The 10,193-nt window shown below is 40.7% G+C and overlaps 1 protein-coding gene across 3 annotated transcripts in view; it reads right to left on the bottom strand.

Moving 5' to 3' along the window:
• The window catches only part of LOC107093229 (potassium voltage-gated channel subfamily C member 1-like), a 112,987-nt gene that overhangs the window by 3,361 nt on the left and 99,433 nt on the right, over positions 1-10,193 (bottom strand). The window contains exon 5 of one of the 3 annotated variants that reach the window (XM_015388147.1): positions 3,821-4,095. The exons of 1 other annotated variant lie outside the window; for it this stretch is intronic. In XM_015388147.1, the coding sequence (XP_015243633.1) occupies positions 4,052-4,095 (44 nt within the window). In that variant the 3' untranslated portion in view covers positions 3,821-4,051. Of the gene's footprint in view, positions 1-3,820; positions 4,096-5,361; positions 5,703-10,193 lie in introns of those variants that run through there. One more of the 3 variants, XM_015388146.1, reaches the window with a different exon arrangement.

Genomic DNA, 10,193 nt, shown 5'->3' with positions numbered 1-10,193 from the left:
TTCTCCCTAAAACATATTTTTAGTTTTTTTTTTTTTTAAATAATCACTCCTTCGCTGCTAAGAGACGTTTAACCAGGAGGCGTCACTCTTTCAGCAGGAGTTTTCCCTGTTTTCATCCAACCATGTTTCTGTTAGACTTTAAAATTAGATCTGTTGGCTGAAACGGAAGCTGATTTTAGCTGCACTGTAAAAATCTAAAATCTAAAGAGGTCATTTTGTCTTGAATTAATGAGGAAACTTTGCCAATGGGATAAGAAAATTTACATTTATAATAAGAAAAATTTTTTTCCATTGTCTTATATCAAGTGCATATCATTTTATTATCTAATTTTAAGAGTAAAAATCCTCATTCCATTGGCAAATAGTCTTATTTACCTGCTCAAATTAAGGGTAAATACACTTAATTTAAGAAAATGTTACTAATTTCTGAATCTTTAGCTCCAAAATAAAATGTTTTATCATCAAAATAACATCAAGCAGGTGCATCACGTCAGACATTTTTCAGACAAACTTTCCATTCTTAATCTGCTATTTTCCTCCTCATACGTTTGAACTCAAAGTAAAGGTTGGAATCAGTGTGAGATCAACCAAAGTAACTCACTCTTCACATCTTTATCAACATTTAGTCATTTTTTAAACTAACTCTAAACTGGAGAGATGCTGCTGGCAAAGAGTCAGTTGTGATAATTACAAAGCTAAAGAAAAATACAGAATTGCATTTTTACTTTACCACAGGCACACATCTTTAGAATGATTGTTCAAGAAGCATCGCTTTTATAATCTGGTTAAAAACCAAAGTAACAAGGAAGAATATTGGCTGCTGATAATAAGCTGATTCCAATGCAGAGGTTTTGTGTTATAGTGTGACCTTTGTGTCATTATAGTAAAATAAAAAATGACCTCAGTACGAAGCTCCCAAAGCAAACCCGGCATGCAGGAACACCAGAAACAAAGCTTGGCTGTTACACGGGTTAATGCCTCTCTACGCCACACAAAGAATTCAAATGCAGAAGTCATTGAGGCGGCCGGTCAGTTCTCTGAGAGGACGACAAAGACCAAAATCTACCAAACTGCATCAGAGTTCAGTTTTTATACCAGAGGACTTCAGCCGACCAGAACCAGGTTGAAGAAAATAAACCCAGTAGATGGAGGGATGATAGATTAAAGTAGTGGAAGAGCTGCGGCTGTAAGCCCGAACTGCATCACGTCAGTGATCGGCTTCAGTTTGGTTTGCTCACATGACATTCTGCAATCAATCAACCTGCCACCGTGAGATGGAACAAGCTGGAGGTGGAGTTTGGGAAAAGCTGTTTGGTCCTGGTTCGGAGCAAACAGAGGAAAGGAAAAGGACAATGAACACGAAACCAAATGAAGGGAAACTAAAGTGCAACGGCAGAACACGACCACAAACACGAGGTGAGGACATACAGCGGAAACAGTGTGCTTTCCATTCTTACATGACGGGGCGCCAATTTCCCTTTGTTTTCTTTCACTTTTCCTTCTTCCTCTCCTGTCTTCCCTGTTGCTCCGTTGACAGGATACTCAGAACACATCAGTTTAAAAGCACCGCTCTCCTTCTTCAGTAACATTTCATTCCAGTCCATCATCACTTTTTCCCTTCCTGTCTCCTCCTTTGTTTAGTCCCCTTTTTATTAGACATCTTTTCCTTGTGCAAAGCATTCATGCTACTGTTAAATGGTTTCTATCGGTATGAAAGGCAGGAGTCTAACAAAAGTAATATTCTGTGATTTGTGGAGGGAAATCAAGGGGACTTCACAAGAGGCCAGGAGGCAGGATGCATACATGTACAGTGAAGGTGACATTGATCTGCTATAAACATGCAAACATGTTTTTTTCTTCATTTTCTTACATATGATGCATCATTTGGGGAATTTTACAGAAAAAAAAATAACATTAAAAGATATGTACCTGAGTTATCAATGCATGAAAACAAAAGAAGCTGAAGAGTAACTGCCTTAAACCGCCTTTCAGCAATGCATCTTAGTTCCTGCTACTGCTACTACAAATACAACGTTTATATTATCTAAGACATTTTTTTTTATCTTTATCACATCCAGGATCAAACATTTAAAGTCTGTTTAAATTTTGGCAGAACTGTGGCCAACAGTCAGAGGTAAAAATACTGCGAACTTCTTCTAAATCAAATCAAAATGACAGAGAAAAATAAGAAGAGCAGTAAAATGGAAAAGAACCCAGATCTGCCAAACAGTTTCCTCTTCTAACGCTCTATTAGCAACAAAGAGTGAAGTCTGATGAACTCTTCCATGGCTGTACAACATTTCAGCATTAAAGTGAATAAATGAAGGAAGCAGGAGAGTAAAAGCAAATAAAACGATGAACGATTTAAGAGGAAACTTTGGTGAGAAGCGGCGTCGGAAGGAGACAGTTTTCTCTTTAACTTGCAGCAGAGGATTAGAGATGACATTTTTTTTTTCTTCTTTTAAAGTTTCTTTAGTTTCTTTACATTAGATTTCAGCTTTTTTCTTTTTCTAGCATATATCCAAAAAAATAAATAACTTTCTGAACAGTTTTTCTTATATAGAAAAAGCAAATAAAAAGTATCTCAACAGCAATAACAAAGCAGCTTCATAGCATTTACTAGAAATAGTGCCCCTTCCCATCCTAAAAAAATAATTTAACCCCCCCCCATGTCCCTATCCCCGTTACAGTATCTAGGCTGATCTGCTCCCACCAGCATGCATAACTTCCAGCCGTCCCTCTTTTTCTTGCATTCACTAAGGTTATTTTGTTCCACATGCCGCTGAATGTTGCACGACGCTTTAACGTCTAAATGTTCTATAGAAATTCCTTATGCTTGAAACTAAAACGTCGAACCTGCTTACGTTATTATTCACATATTGGTGTACCTGTTGCTCGCGTTGGAAGACCATGCAGAAGCTACATATTTACAGAGCTGCAACAAGCAGAGCTGTCTGGTAAAGTGACCACCGTCGTCATGACGACCAGTTTAGCGGAAGACAAGAGCCGGAAAAAAACAAAAAACGAAAAACTGGTATTTTGAGAACTAAAAAATAAAACAGACTTAGTGTAAAAATATAATCCTCTAAATAAACTGAATTTCTATCTGATTTAAGATTCCTAATGATTTGTAGAAATCTGGTGTCCAACTGTTTAAAAAAACACAGGTTTGTATTTTTATTTATATTTTATGTGTTTCTATGACATTAAATCATAGATTTAATAAAACGCAAAAAAGAAATGAGCTTTTTCTTGCATATCTAGTTCTAATATTTCTGGTGGAGGTTTCTTCCTGTTCAAAGGGAGTTTTTCCTCTCCACTGTTGCTACAAGCATGCTTAGTGTGAGGGATTGCTGAAGAGTCAATGAATCAATGCAATCAGCTGGTTTTCCTTAGATTGAAAACTTTGAATCAATCTGACTGGATGAACTGGTTGAACTGGAAAGTGACCTGAGATGACATGATGTGAATTGGAGCTATAGAAATAAACTGAATAGAATTGAATACTGTTTAACTCTATAAATCATCTTGCTGTAAACTGTTCCTAATGGATGAGTTTAGCCCGGCTGGCATTCCTGTTCTTTGATGACACACCGTGGCATAATTAGCTGCTCAATTAGCCGCTTTTTAACATCGATATTAAATTTTTAAAACTTTTGTACCGTTAGTTTTATTATTTTAGGTCTATGTCTCTGATAAACCGGAACAAACGTTATTTAAAACTGATTCTTTTTCTCCCAGAACAGAAGAGCAAAAATTAAGAATTTTAGTCATCAAGTCTAATAAAACAAAAAAATTGTACAAAAATTTAAACATCAGAGAAAAAAAAAACACTGTAAAATAAAGGTGAGACAAATTGATGCTACTGAAGGTCAAAGGTCAGTTTTTCAGTAAAAGAAGTGTGCATCTCTGTTGAGAGGTAGATGCAGGTCAGGATTCCCCTCAATCTGCTGTAATCCCTTTAATCTCAGCTGCTTTTCAAATATTGCTCCTTGTTGTTTCCTTCTTCTTCTTCTTCTTCTTCTTCTGCTGTGTGGATCCTGCTCTTCTTCTACCAGGGGCTGTCGCTCCAGTAGCCATTCATGGCTCCTCCGACTAAAGCAGTCGCACCCGGAAAAAAAAAAAAAAAAAGACAAGATGGACAGACAAAAAAAAAAAAGGAAGGGTGGGGGGATGGGGGGTAGAGTTTGGGGTAAAAACAGGGGAAGACAGAGAAGCCATAAAGGGAGAAAACAAAAAATTCTGATTCTGGTTGCAGATTCCAGCAGTAATGCTCAGCATGGCAGTGGTGGGAAGTGAAATGTAGATCAACTCAGACCTGCGGAAAAACCCAGCTTCCCTCCCCAATGCTGAGCTGTACGCTCTGAAAACGTTAGAGCATGTTTACGTCTGTTTGAAGGACGAGCAGAAAAAGAAACTGGAGCTAAAACAGCAGCTAAGACGGATGATCGATTCCCCGGATTAACAGGAACTCGCCTTAACGAGACATCAGGCTGAAACCAATCGTCATGTGACCTGTACAGCTCAGCGTGTGGAGGCGTGCTCAGGTGAGAGGGCAGCTGATGGGGGTGGAGCTCTGATAAATATCTGTCGATTCATGAATGCACTGAATATGTTCATGTGTTTCCCAGTGGGAATAAGAAGGAATGTTGCATGCACCAGCTCTGCAGTGTTAACCCCTCTCCACATTAAATCCTAACAGCTTGTGACACACAAGAAAAAGCTCCTCAGCTCTCCCTATCCATCAACCCATTAACCCTCAATAAAATGCTTGTTTCATGAAATATTTTAATTCTAACTCAGATATATTTAAACCTGCTCAGACTTTGGGGCTTTCGTCTCCATAACGTAAAATAATTTCCTCTAAAACCTTCATCTGCTGCTGTTTGGATGGTTTAATATTTATCAGCTAATGTTGGAGTTGTTTTTTTTTTTTATAGGAAAAACAAAACTTTCTTTGACTCGTCTCCATTTTACTGCATCACCGTAGCAACAACCAATCATAAACTATTGTCTTATTTAAGGTGCTGAGGTGCTTCAGTTAAGAGGTTTCATCCCTAAATGGTCTCAGTTTTTAATCTCCACTACTATATATATATATACACCGTTACTTTGAAAATGCAGCTAACATACCGTAGTTATTTGTTAGTTTCCTCCGAGTCTCAGTATTAATTATAGATTCTTTTTTTTCTAAATTCACATCTTATTTTGAAGTATTTCAGTTATAGTATTCTTGCTTTTTGGGGTCATGGGAGGTCAGAAAAAGGCAAGAATGAGTACAGATTGACTACAGGAGAGCTTACTGTTTTTAATCCTAGCTAACCAAGGCTATATCTCTGTGAGTGTTTCAGTTAATGAGTGTATTTTCGAATGCATCTGCAATCGTTTATATCCTTATTTTGTCTTACAGCTAATCTCTAGAAGTAAACAGTTAAATACAGCTCTGGCTCAGATGTTTATGTTCTGAAGCAAATAAAGAATGAAAGTTTTATTGCTTTTTGTCTTCATTTGCCGTGTTTTCTTCCCTGCCGGGTTTGTTTTTTGGCCAAGCTACAGGATGGAGGGGATGGGGGAGTGGCATCGCCTCAGGCCAGACGGCTCAAAGGTCTCAAAGGTGGAGTTGGTGATCGGCGTGAGGCGCAGCGGGACCCCCATCGTCCCGGAGATGTTATTCAGACTGCGGGACTTCTCATAACCTGTGACTGCATCCGGTCCGCGGGGCCAAAGGCAATGGTAGAAGCAGAGTGAAGGTTGTTCGGGACAGATATTAGAGGGTGATTATGGGAAACCCAAGGTTTGGAATGGAGAATATTTATTGATGTGATGTTATGATGGCGTTGCATATCAAATACAGGAACCATTAGTTACAAATGAAAGAAAAAACAAAACAAAAGTTCCATTCAAAGCACATTTGTTCCAGATTGAAAAGGGGTTTTTGTTGAAAAAAGACAGATGGATGGAAGGACAAACAGATGGAGAGACAAACACAGACAGACAGACAGACAGAGACAGGACAATCTGTCAGTTGCCATTATATTAGAGAACTAAGCAGAAATGGCACACTGCAGACCAAAGGTGTGTGTTGAAGGCGGCCGATGCTTCGTCAACATGGAAGCATTCACATATTTTCATTAGTTTAGGCTCTTAGGTGGCATCTTAGAGGAGACGGGCACACTGGAGCATTTCAATCATTCAAAGAACTGTTATTAACTTTTCTTTCCACTGTTTTAGGATCTATTAAAAAAATGGAGGAAAAAAAAACTCACTTTGAAAAACAATGAACAGGATGGAAGGACAGACAGAGAGAAGAAAAGACAGACAGACTGACTCCTCACTGTGAAAAAACACCAGCGGGATCCACATTATAGCAATTATCCCAAATTCTTCTCTTTTCTGGTTTAGATTTTATACTTTTTGTTTTGATCAAACAAAAACTGAATGACTAGCTAAATGTAATATTTGGAAAAAAATATTTTGTTTCTTAGGATAAAATGCTCAAACGAACAAAAACAAAAAAACAAAACAAAGAAAAGGATCAAAAGAACAACTCAGATGTTTGTATTTTGAATTTATTATTGTTCAGATGAATGGATGTTAAATATTTTTTTTATCTTAAGGGAAGGAGCTGCAAGTGGAAGCACAAAGACTGAAGAATTTTTCAGTCTGATACAGATTGTTTATGTTTACCATGTTGATGCTTTTCCGGAAGAAAAACTGCTGTGAAGCCCTAAGTTACCTCTAGGGGGCAATGAACCATCTGCTGACTGGCTCCTTATTTTTTTAATAATAATGAACCAGCTGATGCTAAAATGCAGTTGAATTGAAGGACAAGCAAAGCATGCAAAAACAGTTACATGCAGTGGCAGCTGGCCAATAGAGGGCGCTAGGCGCCAATAGAGGGCGCTAGGGCGCCGCCCCACTCACCCAATGACCCTGATTAAGACATAAAAGACAAATAAAAATTGTATTATAAAATTAAAAATATTTCGAGATATATTTATATATATATTTTAGGTGTGTAAGATAAATATTTAATTTTTAATCACGATTGATGCTGTTTTATTCGTTGTCTGATTAATGACATATTTCCACCCGGGGTGCAAAACCTTCTATGGTTTCTATGCCCAGCAGCTGCTTTTCAAAGCAAAGATAAGATCATCCTGGGGAGCAACTTTATTTTCACACCACCTCCCTCCACAGCTCTGACGTCACATCCGTCTGTTATAAACTGCAGCTGATTGACAGGTTTATAGAATTATTTAGCTACAAGGCTAGGCTAACTGCATGCAGCGAGGCTAAGGCTTTTTTCTGATATCCCTGCCTCCTTTTAATAATCCCAGGATCTGACCCAGTCCTTATCTATGCTGAGCCAGCATGGATAAGGACAGCTACAGTAGCAGCCTTTCAAAATGGCCGTTTCCAGTCAAACAGCAGCTGAACAGCAGCCCACTTCCCAACAACTCACAGAGGAATTTTTTACTCTGACTCCAACCTTTCACGGAATTACAGGGTCTGACCAGGAGATGGCGCTTCTCTAATAACGCCTAAAAATAATGACAGAAAGAATATTTTACTACAAAGATTGATGTTTAAAAAGGAATCATAGGGAACCAGCCAAGGAAATTGTGGAAGTTTTGAATGGCTACTACTGTATGACTGATTTAAAGCACTTTACAGAGCATTTTAGATTTTTTTTTTTTTTGTGCTGCCTTAGTATACATTTAATTGGTTTTTGGTATACGTTTGCTTTGCAGTATAGCGCCCCCTGGAGGAATCTCCACCCTCCCCCACTGATTACATGTACTCAGCTGCATTGCACCATTTTTTTGAACTGTTAAAATACATTTTGGTCAAATGTTGTTGAATTAAAAAAGGAACCTAACTGAAGGGTGAAGTGTACTGTGTCGAATCAAATGATAGCTGTTCATGTTTTTAGCTGCTGGCCGTTTATTGATGGATGCTTTCTATAGGAAAGTAAAGCGGTCCGAGCCATCCCTGAGACAGTCAACACCACTTTTATTTTTTTTATTTTTGTTGTTGTTGAAGGAACGAAGGGCAAGGCAGGAGGTCCGAGGAGCATTGGGAGTTTTATGAAAAAACAAAACAAAAACAAGGCTAGAGAAAAAGAAAAAAAAAAACAACCAAAACTAAGTTTTGAGACTAATAGGTGTGACACCTATGACAGGAGGAACATTTTGAGATAAGTGCATGAAAGAAATCAGCATTTATAGGCTACATCCACACAAAGCCGGATAAGAAATTTTTTTTGTAAAGATGGCGTTGTAATACTTCTGCCACGCCACTGGGTGGCATACCAATTGTTTTGCCCAAGGTTAGTTAGAAATATTTCTTAATAATTTAGTTTAAAAAGAAACTCCTACAGTATAGGGTTATCTGTATTTTATGTTGAAGGCTGATTTTGAGTTAGCAGTGCATTGAGGGTAGCAGAGGCAGTTAGGAACAGAGAGAAAGCCTGCCTATTAATGTAGAAACTTCGCCTCCTGTGTCGTCAATCTTTGCTAAAACTTCCGAAAGCAATGGCTTTTCACTCAAAGCTTCCATTGAGCTTCTCACAAAATTATATAAAATTGTAAGAAGACAGTAATAAAGGAGCAAGACGCTCGGCTTGTTATTTAGCTACAAGGCTAGGCTAACTGCATGCAGCGAGGCTAAGGCTTTATTCTTATTGAGTTGGGCTTGCTGTTAATCTGAGTTAACATACACAGTGTATCCAACATGTAGTGATAACAGTAAACCAGATCAACCAGGAGGTAAAGCAAGAAGAAACAGGGAGTAAACAATGAAAGCAGAAGAAAAAAGGCAGAGACAGAGAAGCTAAATGTATACGTTTATAATCCATGATTAACTAAATAGCTTCTGAAACAGGAATTTCAAAATTGCAGCTCTGCAGTCCACTGTGCTCTGCATGTAGACGGTGCTGAGGTCTATGTTTGCAGCAGGTTGTGATGATAGGGGTGTCAGGATAAAAGGGCTGCAGGGCATTGGAGGGTCCATAACAGAACAAGAAAAGATGCAAAAACTGCTATGACAAACCAAAGACCACCTGGACAACAACACTTAGATCTGCCAAAGAAGCTATCGCAAAAAAATCCCAAAATCCAAATGATCGTACCTATCTGCATCCATGGAGGCCAAGATATGGGACAATTGCTGCATTTAGTATGGTTTCGTCAGTCAGTTGGTCGGTCGGTTGGTCGGTTGGTATGACGGTCGGTCAGTTGGTCGGTCGGTCGGTCGGTGAGTTGGCCGGTCAGTCGGTTGGTCGGTCGGTTGGTCGGTCGGTGAGTTGGCCGGTCAGTCGGTTGGTCGGTCAGTTGGTCGGTCGGTTGGTCGGTCGGTCGGTCGGTTGGTTGGTCGGTCGGTTGGTCAGTTGGTCGGTCGGTCAGTTGGTCGGTCGGTCAGTTGGTCAGTCGGTCGGTCAGTTGGTCGGTCGGTCAGTGAGTTGGCCGGTCAGTCGGTTGGTCGGTCGGTTGGTCGGTCGGTGAGTTGGCCGGTCAGTCGGTCAGTTGGTCGGTCGGTTGGTTGGTCGGTCGGTCGGTTGGTCGGTCGGTTGGTCAGTTGGTCGGTCGGTCAGTTGGTCGGTCGGTCAGTTGGTCAGTCGGTCAGTCGGTCGGTCAGTTGGTCGGTCGGTCAGTCAGTTGGTCGGTCAGTCGGTTGGTCGGTCGGTCAGTTGGTCGGTCGGTCGGTTGGTTGGTTGGTCAGTTGGTCGGTCAGTTGGTCGAGCAGTCGGTTGGTCGGTCAGTTGGGCGGTCGGTCGGTTGGTTGGTCGGTCGGTTGGTCGGTCGGTGAGTTGGCCGGTCAGTCGGTTGGTCGGTCAGTTGGTCGGTCGGTCGGTTGGTCGGTCGGTCGGTTGGTTGGTTGGTCGGTTGGTTGGTCAGTTGGTCGGTCGGTCAGTTGGTCAGTCGTTCAGTCGGTCAGTCAGTTGGTCGGTCGGTCAGTCGGTCGGTCAGTTAGTCGGTCGGTCAGTTGGTCAGTCGGTCGGTCAGTTGGTCGGTCGGTCAGTTGGTCAGTCGGTCGGTCAGTTGGTCGGTCGGTCAGTCGGTTGGTCGGTCGGTCAGTTGGTCGGTTGGTTGGTTGGTCAGTTGGTCGGTCAGTTGGTCGAGCAGTCGGTTGGTTGGTCGGTCGGTCAGTTGGTCGGTCGGTCGGTTGGTTGGTTGGTCAGTTGGTCGGTC

This window comes from Cyprinodon variegatus, unplaced genomic scaffold, assembly GCF_000732505.1.
Source record: "Cyprinodon variegatus isolate N-32 unplaced genomic scaffold, C_variegatus-1.0 Scaffold415, whole genome shotgun sequence".
Taxonomy (NCBI): Eukaryota; Metazoa; Chordata; class Actinopteri; order Cyprinodontiformes; family Cyprinodontidae; genus Cyprinodon; species Cyprinodon variegatus.
Note: the sequence above shows the minus strand (reverse complement) of the source record. Positions and strands in the feature narration are given on the sequence as shown.